This window comes from Castor canadensis, chromosome 5, assembly GCF_047511655.1.
Source record: "Castor canadensis chromosome 5, mCasCan1.hap1v2, whole genome shotgun sequence".
NCBI classification, from domain to species: domain Eukaryota; kingdom Metazoa; phylum Chordata; class Mammalia; order Rodentia; family Castoridae; genus Castor; species Castor canadensis.
The window spans coordinates 159,548,504-159,576,062 of NC_133390.1; the positions used below are offsets into that span (position 1 = coordinate 159,548,504).

Here is a 27,559-nt window from a genome sequence, read left to right on the forward strand (position 1 = left end):
TAGCTCAGTGAGGTTGAGTAATATGACAAAGGTCATAAAGTAAATATTTTCTAGAGCAGGGCATGGTGGGGTATGCCTATAATCCCAGTATTTGGGAGGCTGAGGCAGGAGAATCTTGAGTTTGAGTCCAGTTTGGGCTATATAGCAAGACGTATCTTTAAACAAACAAAAAATTCTACAGTCAAGCCTGGGGACCACGCCCCTTGCACCACTTCTGGGAAGATCTGATTTATCCATCTCATCCTCAGTAACTTGGAATGAATAAACTTGACTCAAGGGTGCTGTCTGTCTGAATTTTTAATTGTAGAAGGAAGAGCTTGGCTCTTAAAGGAAGGGTTTTTTTTTTGGTTTTTGTTTTTTTTGGTACTGGGATTGAACCCAGGGCCTTGCACATGCTAGGCAAGCGCTCTACCACTGAGCTACATCCCAGCCCTAGAGGAAAGCATTTTTAAGGCCTATTTTTTCCCTCCTTTCTGTCTACCTATCCTTTCTTCCTTTTCTACCCTCTCAAGTAAAATGGACTAATTTAGCTCTTTTAGGGTGAGCTGGGAAAGGACCTTACTGAACCCAACTTCAGCTTGTTACTTCTCCGTATCACAGATGTATTTATTTATTTTTTTTGGTATGGGTGTTTCATAGCTCAGGCCTGCCTAGAAATCAATGATCCTGAATGCTGGGATTATATATGCTCACCACATCCTTCTAGTTTTCTTTCTTTTTTTTTTCCATATGGTGGTTGAACTCGGAGCCTCTGTTTGCTAGTCAGGCACTCTACCACTTGAGCTACTCCACCAGTCCTTTTTGTGTTAGTTATTTTTAAAATAGAGTCTCACTTTATGCCCGGGCTGGCCTGGAGCTCAATTTATTTGTGCTTCCCTGTGTGGCTGGGATGACAGGCACATACCACTATGCCCAGCCAATGATTGAGATGAGGTCTTGAGAACTTTTTGCTTCTGCTGGCTTTGAATTGTAATCCTCCCCATCTCCACTTTTTTTTTTTTTTTTTTTTTTTTTTTTACTGTACTGGTGTTTGAACTCAAGGCCTCATGCTTACTTGTTAGTACTCTACCACTTGAGACACTCTACCAGCCCTCTCTCTCTCTCTCTCTTTTTTTGGCAGTACTGGGGTTTGAACTCAGGGTTTAGAGTTTACAAAGCAGGGGCTCTACCACTTAAGCCACACCTCCAGTCTCAAATCTCCACCTTTGAAGTAGCTAGGATTATAGGCCACCCAACTAGGCTAAATGTGTTCTTCATGTTTGTTACTATATTAGATACTATTTGTTACTATTTCATAATGACATTGAATGTAATCCTTTGTGTCTGATCTCTTCTTTTTTTTTTTGCTAGTATACTACCATTGCCATCACTAATATGGAATAGTTACTGTTTTCTGATGCACTTAAATTTTTTTCTTCTTTTGGTGGTGCTAGGGTTTGAACACAGAGCCTCACCCTTGCTAGGTAGGTACTAGCAACTCTGTTTTCCAGTGCTCACTTATTCCTCAGCACAATCCCAGGAGGAAGGGTTGTTAATCCAGTTTTATTGATGGATGTGTTAGTCAGTTTGGGATCACTATGACAAAATACCTGAGAAAAACATTTTAAGGGAGGAAAGATTTATTTTGGCTCCTGGTTTCAGAGGTTTCAGTTCAAGGTCTGCAGGCTCCATCACTTTGGGCCTGAGGTGAGGAGGAATATCATGGCCTGGAATGCTTGGTGGAGCAAAGCTGCTCACCTTTGGCTGCAGAGGTGAGGGGGTTGAGAAGGGGACTGGGAACCAGACACACCTCAAGGGCATACCCAGTGACCTACTTATTCCAATAAGGCCACCTCCTGTTTTTTATCACCTCCCAACAGAGTCATCAAATTATGAATCAATCAATGCATTGACTCATTGATTGGGTCAGAGCCCTCCTGAGCCTTTCACTTCCCAAAAGATCTATGTCTGAACAGTGCATTGGGGAACTAGGTCTTCAGGACATGGGTTTTTGGGGAGATATTTGTGCATCTAAACTGCTACAACGGGTAAACAAAGGCTAAGTGTTTTTCTCACCAGTACCAGAATCTGCCTCTAAAACCTGTATGTGCTCCTGTCCCTAAGCACTCTCTGGTCTTCCTCCATTTGACAAAGCATCCTTGGAGGCTTCTCTTTTTTATTTTCGGAAGGGGGAGGGAGGGTTAGCAGTACTAGGAGGGGATTGAACTCAGCACCTCATGTTGGTAGGTGTCAGCAGCATGAGCTTCAGGGAGCCTACCTCCTAGGCTCAGGGCTGCCCTGAGAGAAAGCTTATTCCTCACTGAAGTTTTTTTTGACTCTAGTGTATTCCTGCTGTCTGAATTCTTTTCCCTTATAACATTTTTTTTGTCTGCACTGGGGTTTGATCTCAGGAAGTTGTGCTTGTTAGTCTGGTGCTGTACTATTTGAGCTACACGCTCAGAGATTTTTATCTTTTTTTTTTTGACAGAGTCTCGCTATGTTGCCCAAGCTGGTCTGGAGCTCCTGGGCTCAAGAAATCCTCCTGCCTAAGCCTCCCGAGTAGCTACAATTCTAGGTGTGCACCATTGTACCTGCCTGTTAGTGGTATTCTTTATTTCACCTTTTAAATGTCTGTCCAGCGTGTAGTGTAGTCCTACATATTGAATTTTGTTTAAATGTTCTCTTTTTTTTTTTTTTGCAGTACTGGAGTTTGAACTCAGGGCCTCATGCTTGCTAGGCAGGCACTCTACCACCTTAAGTATGTGAATTATATTCAGTTTTCTTCAGAATTGCATATAACAACCTCTTGGTTTCTTCTCATTCTCATACAATTTATTTTTACCCTGGCTTGTATTCTTAAGATTGGAATAACTCAGCTCAAGATTATAAGCAGTTTTGAGCTTATTCCTTGCTTTCAGATTGAGGTACACTCAAACTGAAACTCTTAGGCAGTGTTTCAGTTTTCCCATAGCTGGGTCAGTATTAGCTTTTGTCCTTAAAATTTAAATACTTCTGCTTGTTATATAATGGTCTGATAATCCTGACACAGCATTTGAAAAGCATCCAGTTGCTTGATCTTCCTGCCTTCAAAGTCTGTTTATATTGAAAGGCATGAATGTAAGCATGGCAATGGCTTTGGTAGGAGAAGAGGAAATGGTTTGTCTTTCTGGGAAAATCCTGTTACTTTTGATAAGAGGGATTTCTCCTGCCTCGGAGGGCCTTTAAAGCTGTTAGCTCCTGAGCCTCTCAGCTTCTCTGCAGTTTCATTTCTGTACCCGGGGAACATTATATTCAGTCCTAATTACATCATCTCGTGGTTTTGAAGATCCAGTAAAATAATATTAGGAGGAAATTCTTGCATTAAAAATTTGCATAGTTAGAGCCAGGTGCTGGTGGTTTTTGCCTGTAATCCTAGCTACTTGGGAGACTGAGATCAGGAGGATTGAGATTTGAGGCCAGCCTAGGCAAATACTACTCAAGACCTCATCTCCAAAATAACCAGAGCAAAATGGACTGTAGGCATGACTCAAGCGGTAGAGTGTCTGCTTTGCAAGTGTGAAGCCTTAGGTTCAAACCCCAGTCCCACCAATCAATCAATCAATCAATCAATAAAGTATATTTAAATGACTTTTTAAAAATAGAAACAAATAAAGAAATAATCCAAAATTACAATCTTACTGCCTGGGCTGGGGATGTAACTCAGTGGTAGGGTGTGTGCTTAAGCATGCATGAAGCTCTGGATTCACTTGTCACCACAATAAAAAGAAAAAAAATCAACTGGGGCCTGGTGGCTCATGCCTGTAATCCTAGTTACTCTGGAGGCAGAGATCAGGAGGATCGAGGTTCAAAGCCAGCCTGGGCAAACTGTTCGAGAGCCTATCTCAAAAACACCCATTACAAAAAAGAGCTGGTGGAGTGGCTCAAGGTGTAGGTCCTGAGTTCAAGCCCCCATACTGCACCAAAAAGGAAAAAAAAAAATAAAGATCTTACAACCTTAGATAATACTTGTTGACAAGTTAAAGAAAAAAAAAGGAGGGCTGGGGGTGTGGTCAAGTGGTAGGGTGCCCACCTGGCAAGCTCAAGGCCCTGAGTTGAAATGCTAATTACCACCACCAAAAAAAGAGAAGAGTACATTCATTAAGTTAGAAAATTATAACATAGAAAGATAAAAAATGAAGAAAAATTTCATGCTCTTATTTTCTCATTGAAGGAGCTATTTAAACAGTTTTTCAGCTTCTTTTAAGAAGTAGTTTTATGCATATGCTAGATTAGATCTAAGTCTCTATGTCTGTGTTTGTCTATGTTTTTGTACATTAAAGGAGTAGGTAATAACATACATGCCTCTATGTCATACCCTTATACTTGACAGTACATGTTGTAGATGGCTCTATCTCAGCATCTGTGGATTGTCTTTCCTTTTAAAAGCTGTGCAGTATTCTGTTGTACAGATAAACCATAATTCATTTAATGAAGCCCTGTTTGATGGACATACTGGCTGCAGAAATTGCCGAACTCTATTACTTTAGTAGTCATTCCTACAGATATTGTGGCAGACTGAGGGGGTGTATCTCTAAAACAATTTATGGGAGTGGGATTGTGGGGTCAGAGGATATGCGTTTTTTTTCTTCTATTTTTAAAATTTCTTTTATTCATATATGCATACAATGTTTGGGTCACTTCTCCCTCTTCCCTCCTACCCCTTCGCTACCAAGCAGAAACGACTTTGCCCTTATCTCTAATTTTGTTGAAGAGAGAGTATAAGCAATAATAGGAAGGAACAAGGATTTTTGTTAGTTGAGATAAGGATAGCTATACAGGGAGTTTACTCACATTGCTTTCCTGTACATATGTGTTACTTTCTAAATTAATTCTTCCAGAACTAACCTTTTCTGTAGTTCCAGGTCCCCTTCTCCTATTGGCCTCTGTCACTTTAAAGTTTCTGCATTAGTTCCTTTGCATTGAGGACATCAAATGCTATCTTTTTTTTTTTTTTTTTTGGGTTTCTTGCCTATCTTCACACCTCCCTTGTGCTCATCATGTGATCAAAGTCCAATCCCCTTGTTGTGTTTGCCCTTGATCTAAAGTCCGCATATGAGGGAGAACATACGATTTTTGGTCTTTTGGGCCTGGCTAACCTTGCTCAGGATGACGTTCTCCAGTGCTATCCATTTACCTGCAAATGATAAGATTTCATTCTTCTTAATGGCTGAGTAGTATTCCATTGTGTATAAATACCACATTTTCTTAATCCATTCATCGATAGTGGGGCATCTTGGCTGTTTCCATAACTTGGCTATTGTGAATAGTGCTGCAATAAACATGGGTGTGCAAGTGCCTTTGGAGTAATCTGTGTCGTATTCCTTTGGGTGAGGATATGCATTTTTGAAGATAGTTTCAATTGGCATGTAGAAAAGTTTTTCCAGTTTTTTTTTTTTTTTTTGGTAGTGCTGGGGATTGAACTCAGGGCTTCGGGCTTGCTGGCAGGTGCTCTACCACTTGGACTATGCCCCAGCCCTTAGTTTATGTTTTTGGTAGAAGTATATAAGCATGCTCTTTTCTCCCAAGCCCTTCTAACACTACCTTTAAATTTGTTGCCTTTCTTTTTCCTTTTTTGAAACAGGTCTCACTTGTTATATATTCCAGGGTGGCTTCAAACTGTTTCAATTCTCCATGTGTACCACTACCCCCAGCTAAATTGAGAAGTGAAAAATTATTACTTTGATTTGCATTTCCTTTAACTTAGGATGAGGTTATGTGAGTATAACATCACATGCTTATTAGCTCTTCGTATCTCTCCCTCCCACCCACCAAAAACTGCCAGTTCTTTCACTTTGTTTTTTTGTTTTTTGGTTTTTTTTGGTACTGGGGCTTGAACTCAGGGCCTCGGGCTTGCTGGCAGGTGCTCTACCACTTGGACTGTGCCCCAGCCCTTAGTTTATATTTTTAGTAGAAGTAGATAAGCATATATACGTCTTGAGCTACTCCACTGGCCTGATTTTTGTGAAGGAGTTTTTTTTGAGCAGGGGCTCACAAACTGTTTGCCTGGGCTGGCTTCAAACCGTGATTCTCCTAATCTGCCTCCAGAGTAGCTAGGATTATAGGCATGTACCACCAGCACCTGGCAACTTTGTACATTTTTTAGTGAGTGTTGGTCTTTTTTTTTTTGTCTTAGGTTTGGTCTGTATGCATGTGCTCTTTGTTGAGAAAGGAAGTTAGGGGCTGGCAGAGTGACTCAAGTGGTACAGTGCCTGCCTAGCAAGCATGAAGCCCTGAGTTCAAACCCCAGTGCCTCCCCCTCTTTCCAAAAAAAGAAGAAGGAAAGGAAGTAAGTTCTTTGCCTTGTGGGTTACTTTCTTCCGCTTTGTCCTTTGTGAAAGTGCCCTTTGAACTGTGCTACAGTGTACATATAAAGCTTTCATTATCATTGACGCAGAGAGCATTGACTAAATACTTTATATAAGGAAATAGACTGTTTCTGTCTGCTGTGGAGCAGTGGGCTCCCTTTAGGGAAATTTGAACATGAAGGAGTAATTTGAAGTCCTGCCAAAGTCTTTAAAATGGAATCCTACATGAATACAGATTGTATCAGACTTTTTTTCTCATGAAATTTCTAGTGTTCATATTGAACATACTCTTTTCTTCTCATCTGCAAGCTGGAGATTTTTTTTGGCAGTTCTAGGATTTGAACTCAGGGCCTCATGTTTGCTGGGCAGGTGCTGTACCACTTGAACAGCCCTTTTTTTTGTGTTGGGTATTTTTGGGATAGGCTCTTGAGAACTGTTTGCTCCTGCTGGCTTTGAACTGAGATCCTCCTGTTCTCTGCCTCCAGAAGTAGCTAGGGATTACAGGAGTGAGCCACTGGTGCCCAGCAAGCTGCAGATTTTTGGAAGAAAAAGCTAAGACCCTCAAAAATAGATGAGTTAAAATGAATTGTGTTTAAAAAACTAAATGCAAGTACATGTACTTAAAAAAATTTTTTTTTTATTAATTCCTGCTACTGTATTGAATTTTTTATTGCCTTTTTTTTGTAGTGTTGACGATCAAACAGCAGGGCCTCCTGTATGCTAGGCAAGTGCTCTGCCATTGAGCTATATCCCTAGCCACAATGCGACATTTAAAAACAAAGTGCCACCCTAGAGAGTGGAGAGAATATTGGTGTTGGGATGGGAAAGCAAATTAGCTTGATACTAGCGAGTGAAACTTCAAATAGGTGGGTCAGAGTTACAATGAAATAGAAACATGATTATGAACAACTTTTTGATAATTTGATCTCAAGAGATATTGAGTTGATTCACAGCTCCGGTCTTCCTAGCTATTGGGGAGGCTGAGAGCAGGAGGGTCACAGTTTGAGGCTAGCTCAGGCAAATAGTTTAGAAGACCCTATCTCCAAAATAACCAGAGCAAAATGGATTGTAGGTGTGGCTCAAGAGGTGGAGCACTGCTTTGCAAGCATGAAGCCCTGAGTTCAAACCCCAGTCCAACTTAAAAAAAAAAAAAAAAGAGATTTTTTTTGGTAATTGTTGATCATCATTCATTCCCTGCCTTGCTCCTTTTTTTTTTTTTCATTTTTCTTTTATTATTCATATGTGCATACAAGGCTTGGTTTATTTCTCCCCCCTGCCCCCACCCCCTCCCTTACCACCCACTCCACCCCCTCCCGCTCCCCCCCTCAATACCCAGCAGAAACTATTTTGCCCTTATCTCTAATTTTGTTGTAGAGAGAGTATAAGCAATAATAGGAAGGAACAAGGGGTTTTGCTGGTTGAGATAAAGATAGCTATACAGGGCATTGACTCACATTGATTTCCTGTGCGTGGGTGTTACCTTCTAGGTTAATTCTTTTTGATCTAACCTTTTCTCTAGTACCTGGTCCCCTTTTCCTATTGGCTTCAGTTGCTTTAAGGTATCTGCTTTAGTTTCTCTGCATTAAGCCTGCCTTGCTCCTTGATGCATCCACCTATGTATGTATGTATGTATGTATCTATCTATCTATCTATCTAACTATTTTTGTGGTGCTGAAGATCAAACCCAGGACCTTGTGCATGCTTGACAAAGCTGTACCACTAAGCTATATCCCTAACCCTTACATGAAGTGTCTTTTCCTCCATTCCTATATTTCAATAGAAGACCTCTTAGGGGAGATTGTATAGTGGAAAGAATTAATTCAGAAATCACACAGACCTGGGCTTTTGTTCTGGAGCCTGACAGTTAGTACTTGAATTTCAGCTAAGTTACTTTGTCTAATTTCTTCATTTGTGATAGTACAATTATTAATGGCTACTTACTTTATACCAGTCTTTCTTTTTTTTTTTTTTTCCTGAGATAGGGTTTTACTGTATAGTGGCCTCAAACACTCCATCCTCTTGCCTTACTCTCCTAGTGCTGGGATTATACAACACCCTGCTTATAGTTTCCCTCCTTTTTTGGGGGGGCAACATTGGGATTTGAACTCAGGGTCTCATGCTTGCAAGGCAGGCACTTTTCCACTTGAGCCATTCCACCAGCCTTGTTTTGTGTCGTTTTTTTTTTTCTTCAAGATATTTGAAAATTATTTGCCTGGGCTGGCTTTGAACCTCAATCCTCCTGATCTCTGTCTCTGGAGTAGCTAAGATTATAGGTGTGAGCCACCAGGCCCCACCTGCATTCTGCCTTTTCATGTATCATATTGCAAGCAAATTCTTCATAAGATGTGATGGTCCTTCACCTCAGACATGAGGAACCTTGTCTATGATTTTTCCACATTCATTCATTACTGTGATGTTGCTCCTGTAAGGTAGGCATTACCCTGGCATACTTGGGCAGTGTAGGCTGTTGATATCCACAGTTAGTGGGAAAAAGGAGTTAGTTAGGTGTAGCCTGCTCTAGTGCTGAGAGAACTCAGAGTGCTACATCTCACCTTAAAAGCAACTGAGGCCAATAGGAGAAGGGGACCAGGAACTAGAGAAAAGGTAGATCAAAAAGAATTGACCTAGAAGGCAACTCACATGCACAGGAAATTAATGTGAGTCAACTCCCTGTACAGCTATCCTTATCTCAACTAGCAAAAACCCTTGTTCCTTCCTATTATTGCTTATACTCTCTCTTCAACAAAATTAGAGATAAGGGCAAAATAGTTTCTGCTGGGTGTTGAGGGGGTGGGGAGGAGAAGGAGGAGGCGGAGTAGGGGGTAAGGGAGGGGGTGGGGGCAGGGGGGAGAAATGACCCAAGCATTGTATGCATATATGAATAAAAAAAAAAAAAGAGTGCTACATCTCCATCAGAGTCACTACTTTTCAGATTACTTTAGTGATCCTAGAACTTTTTTGTGGGGACCTCTTTTCCTATAAATGGCCTAATTCAGTATGTGTGTGTGTGTGTGTGTGTGTGTGTGTGTGTGTGTGTGTATAGATAGATCTATCTATCTATCTATATATTTTTTTTCCTTAGGAAAATGGGCTGGCTCAAGCAGTAAGAGCATCTGCCTAGCAAGCATGAGGCCCTGAGTTCCACCCTAGTGCTGCCAAAAAGAAAAAAGAAAGAAAGAAAGACAGAAAAGAATACAGTTTTACTATATAGTTTTGATCTAAACAATCACCATTTCTAGGATCCAGAAGCTTGCTAGAGAAAACAACATAGAAACCAGCATCCCAGTGGCTTACACCTGTAATCCTAACTACTTAGGAGGCAGATATCAGGAGGATCTCGGTTCAAAGCCAGCTGGAGACAAATAGTTTGTGAGACTCTAACTCAAAAAACCCAGTACAAAACAGGCCTGGTGGGAAGCTCAAGTGGTAGAACACCTGCCTAGCAAGCATAAGGCTCTGACTTCAAGCCCCACTACTGCCAAAAACAAATAAACAAAAACAAAGAGCACAACTACACAAGGCAAGATTGAGACTGGTGAGATTCAAATAGTTACTTCAGATTCAAAGGCATTTAAAGGAATTAGAAGATAATACTTTGTAGTCTTTTATTGTTCCATGTTAATCAAATTGAAAATTGAATAAAATGGACAATTAGGAATAAACTCAAGAAATACAAAAATATAAATCAAAGAAAACATAAATATAACTTTCTTGTCCTTTTATGCACCCCAAGTTTTGGGGATGGAACTCAACTTCTTGCACATGCTAGGCAAGTGCTCTACCATGGAGCTTCACCCCAAGTCTTAGTGCTTTCTTGTCTAGGCTTCCAAAAGTAGGGACAGGTATCTGTGTTTCAGTGGGTTTGTTTGTTTTTGAGGTGGAGTCTCACTATGTTGTCCAGGCTGGCCTCAAATTCCTGGGCTCAAGTGTTCCTCCTGCCTCAACTCTCCCAAATAACTTGGACTACAGGCATACACCACCTGGCTAATATCTCAGCTTTTGTTTGTTTCCTTTGTAGCACTTAAATTTCACAGCATTTACACCTTGCAATTGTTTCTGTTTATTGGCTAAATTTTTGTGTGAAGGCTACTTGAGGGCAGGAATTGTGTGTGCTTGTTTTGGTGTTGACTGTTTCTCTAAATAGTCTCTGAGCAAATATTTGTTGAATGCATGAGAAAATGAATTTAACCCTGAGAGCAATTGTTTTTTGAAGTTCTGAGGGGCACTTCTCAGAGGCGTGCCCCTGGCTAAGTGCTGAAGTAGAGTCCTCTACGTTTCTAGAGAGCACAGGATGATAAGTGATACAGGATGAGGAGCCCATGGAGGGACTTCTTGGACAGGGGGACAGGCATGAGAAAAGGTGCTGACAGGATTTCATGGAGCTTTGCGTTTTGCGTGCTGTTTGTTTTTTATGTGTAGTGACTGATGCTACACTCTGGGCAGGCTTTGCCTAAGTTTCATAAATATTTAATTGGCTTTTTCAGGAGAATAAAGGCAGCCCCGTTGATGACTGAAAATGACAAAGCATCCACCTAACAGACGAGGAATCAGCTTTGAAGTGGGAGCCCAGTTGGAAGCCCGGGACCGTTTAAAAAACTGGTACTTATACATTTTTCTGTTAATGAGAGCCCTTCATTAATAGGTTTTTGCCAGCACTGATAAAAAGTGGTAGTCTAGGCTTTTCTGTGGTGTTTTCCTTCTCATTGACTCTTGGAAAATGCAAGAAGGCGCAAGTCTAGAATGTAGGAATGTCCTTTCTCTTTGGTACAGGAATTCCTGTGTTGGGGGCCATCCTGTGACCCCTTGGTCATAGTTTTCCTTTCTGTCTGTTCAACTGAAGGAGTTGTGGGAAAAAAAGAAGCATGAGTGGCCATAGGGAATGGAAGCATTAACAGTGGCAGTTTTCTTGCTCTGGACTGCCTGTCTGGAAGAAGAGTAGAAAGAAAGATCAGGGAGGGCAAATGAAGAAAGGTGGTTAGGTGGGAACAGCCCGTGTTTTCTGGGTGTGGTGTGTATTGCTGATATATACTCATCACATAGGGCTCTGTCAGGGATGTTTCCATTCAGAAGCTGATGGGTTGCTGTTCCAACTATGTTACTGACTTTTGATGCCTGCTTAGTATTTACTTTGTGTATCTGTAAATGTGGGTACTGGCACTATTGGCCTCATGGGATTATTATGAGAGTCACATGATAGAATCTGTGGAGAGTAATCTTAAAAACTAAAACGATTGTTATGGTAGAGGACGTCCAAAGATTCGGTTCCTTGCTAGTGCTCAGTGTTCAGGTGGGGGTTTTCAGACCTTTGAATTTTTTTTTTTCTTTTTTTGCATTATTGGGGTTTGAACACGGCCTTGTATGTTGAGTTTTTAATAAGGAAACACTTAGCTCTTGTGGAGGTTATCTAAAAGACTGACCAGTTCCTGGGTGTAGGAAGAGAAGCAGGGAAGTGACTGGGGTAGAATTAGAGACACTGGGGGCTAGAGATGTAGTTCAGAGGAATAGTGCTTGCCTGGCATGTGTCAGGCCCTGAGTTCTATCCCCAGCACTGCAAAAGAAAAAAAAAATGTTGTTAGGCCTTTGATTGCATAGGTACAGAACATGTACAGATGTAGAGACACTGAGCACTTAGTTGTTCTTAGGTTGTTTACATTATTCCTTTCTTTTGAGGGGGTGGGTTTCAGTATTATTATCTTTCTTTTGCTGGACTGAGGTTTCAGCTAAGGGCTTTATGCTTGCAAAGAGGAACTCTACCTCCATTGCATTTTGTTCTGGTTGTTTTGGAGATTGCGTCTTCTCAACTATTTGCCTGGGCTGGCCTCAAAGTGTGATTTTTCTGATCTCGCCCTCCAAGTAGCTAGGATTATAAGTGTGAGCCAGGGCATCCGGAAGTTTCAGGTTTTGTTTTGTTTTTTAAGGCTGCTTTTAGTGTTAGATAATCAAGGAAAGAAATTTTTGCTTTTAATTTGGAAAAAAATTAAAATACAGAAAAAACAAAGTATAGCTAACCATACAATAATCTGTACTTGTCACTCAGCATCAGTAAATATTAATGTTTTTTTTCTTTTATTTATTTATTTATTTATTTATTTTGTGGTTCTGGGGCTTAAACTCAATGCCTACATCTTGAGCCACTCTACCACCAGACCTTTTTTGTGAAGGGTTTTTCCAAGATAGTGTCTTGAGAGCTATTTGCCTGGTCTGGCTTTGAACCCAGATCCTCCTGATCTCTGCCTCCTGAGTAGCTAGGATTACAGGCATGAACCAACAGCCCCTGGCTTCTTCTTCTTCTTTTCTTTTTTTGAGACAATGTCTAACTGTAGCCCAGACTGGCCTCCAAATCTGGATCTTCCTTCCTCAACCTCCCAAGTTCTGAGATTGCAGGCATATGCCACTACACCAGGTTAATGTCTATTTTTTGGAATAAAAGACTATCCTTCCCAATTTCTATCTTTATCCTCAGAGGCAGCCAGCATTCTAAAGTTGGTTACTTTCAGTACACAGTTCATGGATCTTTTTTTCCAGTTCATGTTTTTTTTTTTTTAATAGAAAAAATTTACTTTTTTGGCAGTACTGGAGTTTGAATTTGGGATCTTGAACTTGCTAGGCATGTGCTCTGCCATTTGAGCCATACCACCAGGCCTCAGTTCATATTTTTACCAGTTTACAAATACACATATCCATTGATATTTCCTTTTTTGGTGCTATTGGGGTTTGAACTCAGGGCTTCACACTTGCAAAGCAGGCGCTCTACCACTTGAGTCACACCTCCAGTTTATTTTGCTCTGGTTATTTTGGAGATGGAGGTCTCATGAACTGTTTGTCAGCGGTGGGCATGAACCTCAATCTTCTTGATCTCAGCTTCCCGAGTAGCTAGGAATGAGCCACTGGCACCTGGATTCATTTATTTTGTTTATTTATTTTTTATTGTTGTGTTGGGTCTACATTATGACATTTACAAAAGTTCTTACAATATATCAAATGTATCATACTTGAATTCACCCCCTCCATCATTCTCTTTTATCTTTCTTCCCCCCATTCCTGGAATAGTTTCAACAGGTTAACAGGTTCATTTATTTATTTTTTGAGACAGAGTCTTGGTTATGTTGCCAGGCTGGCCTTGAATTCAGTGATTTTCTTGCCTCAGCCTCTTGAGGCAAGAGTTGCTGGGACTGTAGGTATCATTGGCTAACATTTAGCTTTTAAAATTATGTCCAGTACTTGTTGGTTTCTATGTATACTGTCAAATTTAAGTGCTTAAATATTTCTTGCTTAAATGTGAACATAATTCCTTTTTTTTTTTTTGGTCCATGCTAGGCAAACACTCAACCATTGAGCTACATCCCCAGCCCCTCTTTCTTTCTTCCCTTTTTTTTTTTAAATTTTATTTTATCGTTTTTTTACATTTACTCAAATGTGTATACACTGTTTGGGCTACCCCCTATCACTTCCCCCCCTCTTTCTTTTGCAGTGTTGGGGATCAGATCCCCAGGTTCTTGTACATACTAGGCAAATATTCTATCACTAGGCTCCATCCCAGCCTCTTCTATTATCTTAACACATAAACACATACAAATATGGGTCAAAAAGCATTAATTTGATTATAACCTTCCAGTGGTTATGAGCTGCAGTTTGATAAGCTGTGAGCCAGTGAATTTATTGCCTCATCATGCATCATTTTCAGTTTTACTATAAATTGCCTAGTTGTTTTCCAGAATGTTTATTCTAATTTATGCTCCTACCAGTGGTACCAGGTTTTATATCTCCTGTTTTTCCATATCCTTATCAACCCTTGCCTTTGACAGACTGTCTAGTTTTGCCAATCTGTTCATTAAGAGTTTTTCTTTTGTTTGTGGTGCTGGGGATTGAACCTTGGTCCTCATGCATGCTAAGCAAGTGCTCAATCCTAGTTCCTTGGCTATGAAATTACATTGTTGTCTTACTCAGTTTTGCCCTTTTTTCTAGGGAGGTTGATCATTTTTGTATATTTGTGTTCTGTGACTTGTTCTTGACTGTTTTTCCTCTGGTTTGTCTTAGTTATTTATAAATGTTTTAATAATATATTGTAGGGCTGTCAGAGTGGCTCAGGTAGTAAAGCGCCTGCCTAGCAATCATGAAGCCCTGAGTTCAAACCCAAGTACACTTAAAAAACAAACAAACAAACAAACAAACAACACACTCACACAACTTTTTGTTGGTATGAGCCACCTACATCTAGCTCCATATTTAGGTCTATTTATTTGTTTAGACAGGGTCCCACTATGTAGCCCAGGCTGGCCTCAAACTCTGGATTCTCCTGCCCAGTCTCCCAAGTACTGGGACTATAGGTGTATACTGCATCACCTGACAAAGTCAGTTATTTTGATTTTGTTGATACTTACGTCATATTATTTTTCAAGTATGCTAACAATATACCATTATTTTCTAAAATAGGAAAAATTCCTTGTAATTCCATCAACCTAAACAAGGTAGTCTTTTTCTTTCTTTTTTTTTTAATAAATTTATTAGGATATATTCATTATACTGGGGGAATTCATAATGACAATTCTGATTAGACTTATATTGTACATTATTTACATTGTCCCCATCATCTGTTTTCTTAATTGTTTATATAAAAATAATGATAATAGGTTTCTCTTGGTTTTTTGTTTTTATTTTCATAGGATTTTTATGGGCCCTTTCTTCAGTTAATATAGCATAATATTGTTATACTACTTGTTTTCTTAAGTGAATAAACACATTTCAGATTGACATTCAGCCCTTGTGGAACTGTTTGTTTCTGGCCTTTTGTATCTATCCTGTCTGTCTGTCTGTCTGTCTATCTATCATCTATCATCTTATCTACCTGCCTTCCTCTCTGCCTGCTACCTACCTATCTTTTTTTTTTTTTTGGCAGTGGTGGGTTTTGAACTCAGGGCCTACACCTTAAGCCACGCTACTAGCCCTTTTTTGTGAAGGTTTTTTCTATTTCCCTGGCCTGGCTTTGAACCATGATCCTCCTGATCTCTCTACCTGAGTAGCTAGCATTACAGGCGTGAGCTACTGGTACCTGACTCATTTACTTTTTTTTAAATTTAGCAAATTATATGTCAGGCAGTGAATAAAATGTTGACCTGCCTGATTTGATCTTGTTGAGGGGCCAGTGATGCCGGAGTGGTCTGGTCTTAATGGAGTCTCTGCCTCAGAAGTCTCAGGAAATGGGAGGTCGGAGTTAGGAGTTAGCTGCAGTGAATGTGCCATAACATCAGTTGTTAGGGTCAGTTGGCTTAGATATCTTGGGTACAAGTGACTACCTACCACAGTTCTTGCATTATGCTCAGACCAGTTAGCTAACTTGATTGCCCTTCCAAATGTAAATAGCAAACCAATAGCCCAGCCAGTGAACTTGACATTTAGATTGTGGTTTATCCACAAATGTTTTAAATCCATTTTCTGGCACAGTGATAAATGCTTGTAATTTAGAGTGAGGTGCTGTGGATTAAAGTCTCTAGTGCTTCCATTTATTAGCTGTGTTTTCTTGGTTAATTACTTTACTTCTCCTGCCTTTCAATGTAGGCAGAATGAGAAATTATAACTGGATTGTTACATGGATCAGATAGGACCATTCCTCTGTATTTTATATTTCATATTACCAGGAAAACACACCCATTAATTTTGTTATGTTTTGTTTGTTTGAGACAGGGTTTTACTGTATGGTCCAGGCTAGCCTCCAACCCTCAATTCTCTTGATTCTACTTCCAGAGTGCTGGGATTACAGTCATGTACTGCTACCATGCCTCTCTTCATTATTATTATTACTATTTTTTTTTTCCTAGTCATACCTTTACTATAAAAATGAAAACATTGTGGACATCTTGTAAGACTTTTTAAGGAACAAAAGTCTAATGTTAAAAAGAGAATCCTTGGACTAGAAAAGTTAATTAACATTTGCTCACTAATGTCATGCATTTACTTCCTGGATTGTTACACTTAATTTTGCAATTGGCAGTTCCAAGAAGTATGGATTATATATGATTCTCACTGTGGCAGTAAGAAAAAGGCTTATATGTGTTGGGCCCTGGTGGCTCACACCTGTAATCGTAGCTACTCAGGAGGCAGAGATCAGGAGCAGGAGGATCATGGTTTGAAGCCAGCGCTGGGCAAGTAGTTTGGGAGACCTTATCTCAAAAAAACCCATCACAAAATGTGGCTCAAGTGATAAGAGCACCTGTCTAGCATGCGTGAGGCCCTGAGTTCAAACCTCAGTACCACCAAACAAATAAACACCCCGGTGCTGCCAAAAAAAAAAAAGAAAGAAAAAGAAAAAAGGAAAAGCTTTGTTTGCTTACATCTTTGATTTCCAATGCTTTTGCCAAAAATAGTGGAGGGAGTTTTTTTTTTTTTAATTACCACTAGATTGCAAGTAGTTGTGTTTTTATCTCGATAAGTATTATAGTAGTATCTCTGTTGGCTAGAATCATACTGTGTGTGTGTGTGTGTGTGTGTGTGTGTGTGTGTGTGTGTTTTCAGTCCACTGAGATGAAAATGTAGTGTAGGGGTTAGGGACTGCCTCTTTATCATTTATTTCCTTGTGACTTTTACCTCTAAATCCTTAGATTTTTTTTTCCCCCTTGATTTGGGGATCTTAAAAGTGAATACATTATAGCTGTTTTCCCCCCTTTTTTTTGCCCAGGCTGGCTTCAAGTTCATCATCCTCCTGCCTTAGCCTCCCAAGTGCTGATAGACGTTTGCTACCATTCCTGGCAGATCAGCCTTTTTAAAAAGTGACATAGGGGTTTGAAGTACTTAGGGCCTTGTGCTTTCTAGGTCATTCTACCATTTGAGCCATGTCCTCAGCCCCTTTTGCTTTAGTTAGTTTTTGAATAGGGTCTCTCTCTTCTGCCTTGGGGCCACCTTATATTTATGCTTACCAAGTAGCTTGGATGGCACAGGTGCAGACTCAGCTTTTATTGGTTGAGATGGGGGCCTCACTAACTCTTGGGGGACTGGCCTTATATCATAATCCTCCTAGACAGGCAGAGTGGCTCAAGCAGTAGAGTGCCTGCTTTGCAAGCATTAAGCTCTGAGTTCAAGCCCCAGTCCAACCAAAAAGAAAACAAAACCAAAAACCAAAAAGAAACCCTCCTAGTCTCCACCTCCCTAGTAGCTAGGAATACAGATGTGAGCCACTACACCAGCCTCAGTTCAGCTTTTTATTATGAACGTTTTCATATATAATGTAAAGATGAAAAAGTTGTATCTTCTACCTATTATTCACTAATTAACATGTTTACCCTTTTTGCTTTATATGCTTATAATATAATCATCATTATTATTAAATCCACAATATCTAATATCCAGACCATATTCAGATTCTTCTGTTGTTGCAATTTGTGGGTATTTTTTTTTTTTTTTGGCAGTACTAGGGTTTGAAGTCAGGGCCTCATGCTTATTAGGCAGGCACTCTACCACCTGAGCCACTCTGCCAGCCCCTTTGTGTTGGGAATTTTCAAGACAGGATCTCATGAGCTATTTGCCCAGGCTGGCTTCAAATCTTGATCCTCTTGATCTCTGCCTCCTGAATAGCAAGGATGATAGTCATGAGCGACAGGTGCCCTCTTGACATCTTTTTTCCCTTTAATTATTTTTTGGATTGACTTTGTGTTTTTTGTTGTTGTTGTTTTTGTTTGTTTGTTTGTTTGTTTGGGGCCAGCTTAGACCCCAATCCTCCTGCCTATGCCTCTCAGTATTTGGGACCATAGGTGCTCATCACCATGCCTGGCTTGTTTGTTGCAGTGGGATCTCTTTAAACTTTTTGCTCAGCCTGGCCTTGAACCACCATCCTTCCTATCTCCACCTCCCAAGAAACTGGGCTTATAGCCATGAGTTTTCCTACCCAGCCCAACACTTGGATAACTTCTTGTCAGCACTTCCATTGACAGGATACAGAACATTTTCAACATACTAAAGAATTCTCTCATGATACACCTTTGTCATTCTATAATTATTTGTTTTGTTGACTTGGTTACCTGTATTTCTCACACTAGAAGGGTTCCTGACGGCTAGTGTTTAACTGGGGTTTCTAAGAAGTAAAGTAAGGCAGTAATTGGGGAAAATTGTAGAGGGAAATTGGAAGGAAGTTTGAAGAGGCTGGGAGTCACAGACTGCCTTGCAAGTCATAATAGAGAGAGAAGGAAGCAAAAGTCTTTGTCCTTTGTCAAATTACAACAGCTTGGTTTAAACATCTTAATTGGTTTTATTTTTGATTTTTAGAATCAGCAAGAAGGCTGGCATCACAGTTTTTCACCCTTGTAGTCCCAGCTACTTGGAAGGTTGAGACAGGAGGAAACCTTGAACCCAGAAATTTTGAGACCAGCCTGGGCAACATAGTGAGACCTCATTTAAAAGAAACAAAAAAAGTTGGGGTGTGGTTCAAGTGGTGAAGTGCCTGCCAGCAAGTACAAGATCCTGAATTCAAATCCTAGTACCACCACCACAAAAAAAAAAAAAAAAAAAAAAACCAAAAAACCCCCCAAAACCCCAGGTTTTTATGCTTATAAAATAGACAAAGTGTTCAGATGGGTCAAGCAAAGGAGGTTGATTTTATAAACAGAGAAGACCTGAAGACAGGAAAAACAAACAAAAAGATTAGTTATTCTGCAGTTATTATCCTGGTTAGGCTGGCAGGGAGATGGAAAATAGAACAATACCTGATTGCTTAACATCAGGTTATTTCAGGTTGCTTCTCTGTCTGAAGATTGTGGCAGAGGGAGCTTCATTATCATGCCAGTTCAAACTGGCTTGGTAAGGAAATTTGGCTATTACCATTCCACTCTTGATTTCTTAGTTCCAGCTTGGTGAGTTGGAGCTTCAGTGTGATTGATTTTTAGGCTGGTCTGTTGGGACCTTATGCAGGAGATTAGTCCTAAACAATGGCCCTCCTGTACTTTTTTTTTTTTTTTAATTGTGGTACTGGGATTTGAACTCAGGGCTTTTCGTTTGCTAGGCAGGCACTCTACCACTTGAGCCATGGCCCCAGCTCTTCTTCTTTAGCTATGTTTTGAACAGGGTCTTACATTTATACTCTGGCCAGCCTGGACTGTGATACTCCTACTTATACTTTTTCTTAAGTTGATTGAGATTGGATCTCAAAAACTTTTTGCCTGGACTGGCCTCCAACCACAGTCCTCTCGATTTCTGCCTCCTGAATAGCTGGGAGTATAAGCATGAGCAATTGCACCAGGCTTCTTGTTTGAATTTTGTAAGTGGGGGATGAAACTGAGGTTCACAGAGGTGAAAATTCTTGTCACCAGTTACAGAGCTGGTGAGTGGTAGAGCTGGAATTTGACCCCTGTTGATCTGACTCCAAAGGCAAGTCATATGTCCCAGGTGATTACTTTCCCTGGTAGTATTCTTCTGTGTGCTCTCCCATATTTTCTGGATTTGTGGATAGTTGCCAAAAAAAAAAAAAAGCCAAACAAACAAACAAAAGAAAGAAACAAACAAAAAACCTGAGCGGGAAGACTGTTGGAGTAGCTCAATTGTTATATGCCTGCAGAGCAAGGATGAGGCCCTGAGTTTAAACCCCAGTACTGCCAAAGGAAAAAAAAAAAACTTTGAAACAAAACAAAAAATGGGGGAGGAAGCACAAAAAGGGTTATACTTTTCCAAACCCATATGACAGTAGAAGTGCATGGAAAACAAATATGTCCTAGAGTGGATGTGTATGACTCTGGATACTCTGGATTAATGCTTCATGGTTATAATATGTCTATATCTTTTTTTTTGGCGACACTGGGGTTTGCTAGTCAGGTGCTCTTCTGCATGATCCACTCTGCCAGCCCATGTCTGTATGTCTCTATCTTTTATTTATTTTGTCTATATCATTTATGCAGAAGCCTAGTTTTACTCTCATCTTTGTATGCTACATATACTGTACTCTCGTTAAATAACAGCAATGACAGCTAACACTTGCTGTGTTGTGCTGATTTTTTTTTTTGTGGTACTGGGATTTGAATTCAGAGCCTACACCTTGAACCACTCCACCATTTCTTTTTTTGTGTTTTTTTTTTTTTTCTGAGATAGGGTCTTATGAATTATTTGCTCACTCTAGCTTCGAACTGCAATCCTGCTACCTGCCTCCTGAGTAGCTAGGATTACAGTTGTAAACCAATGGCACCTGGCTTAATGATTTGATTTTTTTGGTGGTGGTATTGGGGCTTGAACTCTGGACCTCATGCTTGCTAGACAGATGCTCTACCACTTGAGCCACTCTACAGCCTGATGCTAATTTTTTGAATTGCTCTACATGGACTATCTCATTTAATCCTCCATAGAAATACCTATTTGGGGGTTGGAGGTATAGTTCAATGGTAGAGCACCCACTTAGAATGTTCTAAGCCCTGGGTTCAATCCTCATCAGAAATAAAATAAAATAGCCCATTTGGAGCCAAGACTCAGGTAAAATGACTTGCCCCAGGTCACAAATTAATTACTGTTGAACTTGTGACTCATGTAGATCTGCTTGATAGGATTGTTCTGTGTACCTCACAAAACTTATTTGTAAATCACCCAAGACTTTTTTTTTTTAATTACAGTGTCCCAAAGAAATAATAGAATTAGGATTTTTATTTGTTTAGAGAGGGGAGTTTACAAACTACAGGTTTAGAGCTGGGTGTGGTGGTGCACATCCATAATCGCAGCTCTCAGGACTCTAAGGTAGGAGGATTGTTGAGTTCAGACCAGCCTGGGCTACACAGTGAGGCATTGTCTCAAACAAAACAAAACAAAACAAATAGATTTAGGGGTTGGGAATATAGCTTATTGGTAGAGTGCTTATCTGGCATGGATGAGACCCTGAGTTCAATTTCTAGCTCTGGGAAAAAAAGCAAAAACCAACCAGATTTAGCACTTTCTCTCATTTCATCTCACCAATCAGGTTGTGGAAAGTTGATAAAATGCATGTTTTAAGCAAAGTGTGGTGATACATGAGTATAATTCCAGCACTCAGGAGGAGGCAGGAGGATTGTGAGTTCAATGCTATCTGGGCTACATAACAAGGTCTAGGCCAGCTGAGGCTATGAGACCTTGTCTCAAAAAAAAAAAAAAAAAAAAAAGGCACACGTTCATGTCCATTTCCTTCCATGCAGAGGGAGTAATTGTGCCTGCTCTGCTCACTTCCAGACTTGTATAGATGAACTGGCTAACATGCGATAGGTTGCAGTTTCCTAGGAAAGATGCTTGGTGGATAGAATGGAAGTTACTTGCTCTGCCCAACACCCTCCACCTTCTTCCTGTCATCTGTTAGGAGCACACCATCTGTCCCAAGCAGTAGATTGGCCTTCCTGGTTCTTGCTGTGAACACGGTGAAAAAGCTCCTTCTGTCTATTGCTTTCCTGATTCTTGGGCACATTTCCACTACTGTGTTCCCATTTAAATCCATCATTGTTTCCTTCTGCTTCATGTACAGAGGATTTAAAATTTCCAGTTTTGTACTGTTCTTACAACATTTTTTGTTTGTTTTTCATTAGGCTTATTTGTATGTGAGTTACTTGTTCATACTTTTTTACTTCTTATGCCATTTTTTATAAAAGTAATCTTTTTCTGAGTATGCTCCAAACATGTATCGAATGTCTGTGGTGAGTCAGGAAACGTACGTCTTGCTGTGGAATGAAGACAGATCACACAGGTCCCCAAGAAGCTTGGAACTGAGTGATGTATTTGGCTTTGGCTTTTAGCACTGGTGGCCAAGGATTTTTTTTTTTTTTTTTTCCAGTGCTGGGGTTTGAACTTACAGCTTTGCACTTGCTAGGTTGGTGGCTCTACTGCTTGAGCCATACCTCCACCCTGGCCAAGAATTGTTAATCATATATTCTTATGTTTCTGTTTTTGCTAATGACTCTCACTTAATGAGTGATTTATTCTGTGGCAGGCACAAATCTAAAGGCTTTGTATGTAATACCTCATGACATTATGAACTGGATGCTTTTTGTTTTTGTTTTTGTTTCTTTTTGGTGGTACTAGGCGTCTGCACTCTGGGCCTTGTGCTTGCTAGGCAGGTGCTCTTCCACTAGAGCCTTGCCACCCGACATATGGCTTGTTCTTGTTTGATGGAAAGAAATGGGTTTATTAAAAGATGACCCCAAAGAAGACAGAGGAGACTTTCCACCTCAAATCTCTATCTCAGGGGGTTTTAAGGCACAAAGAATTTTCTATTTTGGTGGGGAGGTGGCACTGGGGTTTGGACTCAGGGCTTCACACTTGCTAGGCAGGTACTCTACCTGCTTGAGCCACTTCTCCAGCCCTTTTTTGTGTTATGTATTTTTGAGATAGGGTCTTGCAAACTATTTGCCTAAAGTTAAACAGCTAATAAGTGGTGAAATAGGGATTTAAATCCAAATAGTCTGGCTCTGAACATGCTAGGATAAGGTTTTTGTTTTTCTTTTTTTACTGGAGATTGCACAAGCTAAGCTGGGTTTTACCACTGAGGTACACCCCCATGGCTTTCATCCCATGCTGAGTACTGTACCTAGATTAGAGAGTCAAGTCCCTGAAATTAATTAAACACAAGAAGATATTTACTTTGTACAAAGTTCATGTAAAAACTCTTGGGAGAGAGCAATTAATTTTCTTTGTGGGAATTTCAGAAGGCTTCACAGAGTGACTTTTGAAGTCAAGTCATTCATTTACTGCTAGATGCTGGAGATGCAGTGGTGATTAAGACAGGCATAGTCTGGTCTTTAGGCGTTGACATTCCAGAGGAGATAGATAGACCATAACAAACAGACTGGTATGCACAGAATGTTCTTCAGTGAAGATTTCTCTGGTGTTTTTCTCATGATACATTGGGTTTTTTGGGAAGAAGACCACAGAGATAGATCATCATTGTCATCACATAATATCAAGACTACTTACTGTCACTGTGATTTATCACAGTTGATACTTACCTTGGCCACCTATCAGGTTTCTCCACTGTGAAGTTACTTGTTTTCCTCCTTCCCACACATTTTAGAAGGAAGCCTCTGTGTGGCCCACACTTAAAGAATGGAAAGTTTTGGGCTACTTCTTTGAGAGAGGAGTATCTACCTAAATTATTTGCACAGGAAATTTTCTGTTTTCTATTTATTCAGTCCATTCATTTATTTACATCAGTATGGACTCCTATTTTATTGTTTGGGTTGTAATCCAGTATTACTTTTATTGCTCAGATTGCTTTTTTTTTGGCAATACTGGGGTTTGAACTGAGGGTTTCACGCTTGCTGGCAGGCACTCTACAACTTGAGCCACTCTGCCAGTCCCAGCAGCTCTTCTTTTCTGTCCTTTTGACATACTTCCATCATCATTTTATGTTTTGTGTGTGTATGTGTGTACATGCTTTGTTTCTTTTTCTTTTTTTTTTTTTGGTTAGGTAGTACTGGAGTTTGAACTCAGGGCTTTGTGGTTGGTAGGTAGATGGTCTACCACTTAAGCAACATCCCCAACCCTGTGTGTATGCTTTTAACTTCCATATTTCTGGCTCTAAAAGTTATTCCAGGTTTTTCTTGTATATTCCTTCTCTAGTCCTAGACTTAAGCATTTCTCTGAGTCCCAGTTCCTTTTATTGGAAAATGGAATTGGAAACTAAGCTCTGGAGCCCATTGCAGTAGCTCACAACTGTAATCCCAGTTTCTTGGGAGGTGGAGATTGAGAGAGTCAAGGTTTGAGGTCAGCCCCTACAAGCAGGGAGACCCCATCTCAACCAATGAAAAGTTGGGTGTGGTGGTAAGTGCCTTTCATTCTAGCTATGTGGGAAAGATCTAGGTCTAGGCTGGCCTGGATATAAAAGTGAGGCCCTATTTGAAAAAAAACTAAAGCAAAAAGATCTGTTGACATGGCTCAGGTGGCAGAGTGCTTTTCTCACAAACACAAGGCCCTGAGTTCAAACCCCATTACTAGTAAAACAACAACAAAAAAGGAAGCCAAGCTGGGCATTGGTGGCTTATGCCTGTAATTCTACCTACTTGTGATGCTGAGATTGGGAGGATCAAGGTTTGAGGCCAGCCAGAGCAAATAGTTCAAGAGGCCCCATCTCCAAAATAACCAGAACAAAACTGACTGGAGGTGGGTCTCAAATGGCAGATTGCCTGCTTTGCAAACACTAAGCTCTGAGTTCAACCCCAGTCTACCAGGAAGATTTAAAAAAAAAAAAAAAAAAAAAGAAACTAAAATCTGTACACTAGGCTGGACATGTTGTTACATGCATATAATTCCAGCACTCAGAAGCCTGAGGCAGGAGCACCTTTAGTTTGGGAGCAACCTGAACTACATAATGAGATCCATTCTCAAAAAATATAGCTGCTGGGAGCCTGTGGCTCATATCTGTAATCCTAGCTATTCAGGAGGCAGAGAGCAGGAGTATCAAGGTTTGAAGCCAGCCTGGGCAAATAGTTTGAGAGACCCTATCTTGAAAAAACCCATCACAAAAAAGGGTTGGTGGAATGGCTCAAGGATAGGCCCTGAGTTCAAACCCCAGTACTGCCAAAAAAAAAAAAAGCCTCAAATAACAACAAAACCCTAGTTACATGGTGTACTTATTACTACTGAGGGGGAGCCATTGTTTCTAGACTCTGGAGATGTGTGTGTGTGTGTGTGTGTTTGTGTGTGTGTGTTTATGTGTTTTTTTTTTCCAGTGCTAGAACTTGAACCCAGGGCCTTGTGCTTGCTAGGCATGCACTCTTACCATTAAGCTACATTTACAAGCATTTGAAAACAATTTTATTTTTAATTTTCTTTTAGTTTTTTGTTGTTGTTTGTTTTGTTTTTTTAGTTCGTTTGAGACAGGGTCTCTCCAGGTAGCTAGGCTGACCTTGAACTTGTACTCATCCTGCCTTAGCCTCCCCAGTTCTGGTATTATAAGCATGTGATACAATGCTTGCCCAGCTCTTTTTCATTATTATTATTTGTTTTGGTGGAACTGGAATTTGAATTCAGGGCCTATACACTTGCTAGGCAGTTGCTCAGCTCTTTTTAAAATTTTATTTTGAGACAGGGTTTTACCAAGTTGCCCAGCTGGCCTTGAACTTTCTATTTCTATTCTCCTGCCCTGTTGGCACATGAGGTTCCTGGATTTTTTTTTTCTTTTCATACTAGGGATTGAACCCAGAGCATCTTGCTGGGCAAGCACTTTACCACTTTGAGCCATGCTTCCGGACTTTTAACTTTTTCTTTGTTTTTCAGGTAGAGTGTCACACTAACTTTTATCCTCCTACCTCTGTCTCCCAAGTAGCTGGGATATGGGCATGTATCAGCTGGCTCAGTTTGTTTTTGAGATAAGGTCTCATTAACTTTTTGCCTGGGCTGGCCTGAATTGAGATCCTCCTGATTCTGCCTCCTGAGTAGCAACTTTTTTTATTGTTTTTCAGGCAGGGTCTTGTTGTATTGCCTGGGCTAGTCTTTAATTCCTGGGTTTCAGTGATCCTTTTATCTCAGGTCTACAGGCATGTACCACCACACCTGGCTTCTACAACATTTTTTACCTTTTTAGAATTTTATTTATTTATTTTGGTTGGGGGGAGGGAATGTGGTTTGGTGAGGATCCAACTGAGGGACTTTTGTGTTCTATGCAAGCATTTTATTGATGAGTTATCCACCAACCCTATGAATTCGTCCCTTCCTTCCTTCCTTCCTTCCTTCCTTCCTTCCTTCTCCTTCCTTCCTTCCTTTCTTCCTTCCTTCATCCCTTCCACCCTTCCATCCTTCCTTCCTCCCTCCTTTCCTTCCTCCCTTCCTTCATCCCTTCCACCCTTCCTTCCTCCCTTCCATCCTTCCTTCCTCCCTCCCTCCTTTCCTTCATCCCTTCCTTCCTCCCTTCCATCCTTCCTTCTTCAGGATCTCCAGGCTGGTCTAGAATTTCAGATTTGCTATGTAGCCTAGCCTGGACTCTAACTCACAATCTTCCTGCCTCCACCTCCAGAGTGTTTATATTAATTTTTCTGCCAGTTTATAGATGTAAGATATTGAATCAAGAAGAGAGCAAAGATTTTATTTTTGAAAGTCTTTTTTTTTTTTTTTATGGTACTGGGGATCAAACCCAGTGCCTCATGCATGCTAGACAAACAATCACTGAGCCACAATCCTAGCCCATTTTAAAAAGTCTTATTGAGGTATAATTTATTGTAGTGTGCACAAACCTTACATGTAAATCTTAGTGAAATTTTGTACAGGTATACCCCCTCTGTAATCACCTAAATCAAGCTTTATCATTTTAAACACCTCAAAGGACCTTTTTTCCCCCTCACCCAGTCACATAGGCTCCTCCCTTGCCAGAAGAAACTTCTGCATGTAGTCATGCATTTAAAGTAAACCCTGACAGCATGTTGATTTTTTTTCTGGTCATGTGCAGAGTCCTGGGTGCAGGAGTGGAGATGCAACCAGGGTTGTGAGGCAGTTACGATGGAGGGAGAAGAGGGCCATGAAGTTGAGAATATAATCAAGGAAGTGAGAGTAAAGACAGATTTTCAGAATGAGAGTGAAGACTGGAAGGAACAATGTCAGCAAAAGTACTCAGGGCTTCAGAGAATATGGTGTGTTCTGGGAATGTAGAGAGAGAACAGCAGGAATGGGAGAGATGGAGGCTAGAAGGGGAGGTTTAGACAAGGGAGATACATGTTCAGATCCCTGTTAGGAACAGGAAAGTGGCACTGTTCATACTGTCTCTGGCCTATGTTTGCTACTCAGAGGGGCTTAGGGGGTCTCTGCACTCAGTGTTGCTGGTGAGAAATGACTAGGATATAGAGGATAGATGAATTCAAGACCCTCCCTGAGACAGAAGCGTCAGCTGTTGACTAATGGCAGTAGGGAAGAGGTAAGGAGAGAGTTAAGGCATCTGAAATGGCATAGTTTTTCTGCAGCCTAATAGTCAGCCCTTTGTTTTTCACTAAATATATCTTGCATTCCCATCCCCTCTCCAGCTAAAGCTGGTGATGGCTTAGAGTGTTTCATTTGTGCATAAAATCTTTGGCTTCTGCTGTGTGTCCCGAGCCAGGAATAGAGGCATGCTCTGGTTCTTGAGCAAAATGAGTGCTGTATGTTTGCAGAAAGACTATATAAGGTAAAATCTGGAAGCAGCTTTAATTCCCAACCTCTGGGTGAAAGTGAAGGGCTAGCCACCAGATGGACCTCTACATTTGTGGATAAGACAAAAGTTACCTCTGTGGGTGATGTTATTTACATGTGAAGTCAAACTAAGAGCAGAAGGCTCTTCACTGGGTTTAGAGCTA

At 40.5% G+C, this 27,559-nt stretch overlaps 1 protein-coding gene across 7 annotated transcripts in view; it reads left to right on the forward strand.

Moving 5' to 3' along the window:
• Phf20 (PHD finger protein 20) overlaps positions 1-27,559 on the forward strand; it is a 123,724-nt gene that overhangs the window by 12,586 nt on the left and 83,579 nt on the right. For 3 of the 7 annotated variants that reach the window (XM_074074656.1, XM_074074662.1, XM_074074659.1), the window contains exon 2: positions 10,808-10,922. In XM_074074656.1, coding sequence (XP_073930757.1) covers positions 10,840-10,922 — 83 coding nt within the window. In that variant the 5' untranslated portion in view covers positions 10,808-10,839. Of the gene's footprint in view, positions 1-2,467; positions 2,577-10,807; positions 10,923-27,559 lie in introns of all 7 variants that reach the window. The other 4 variants (XM_074074658.1, XM_074074661.1, XM_074074657.1 and 1 more) reach the window with 2 other exon arrangements.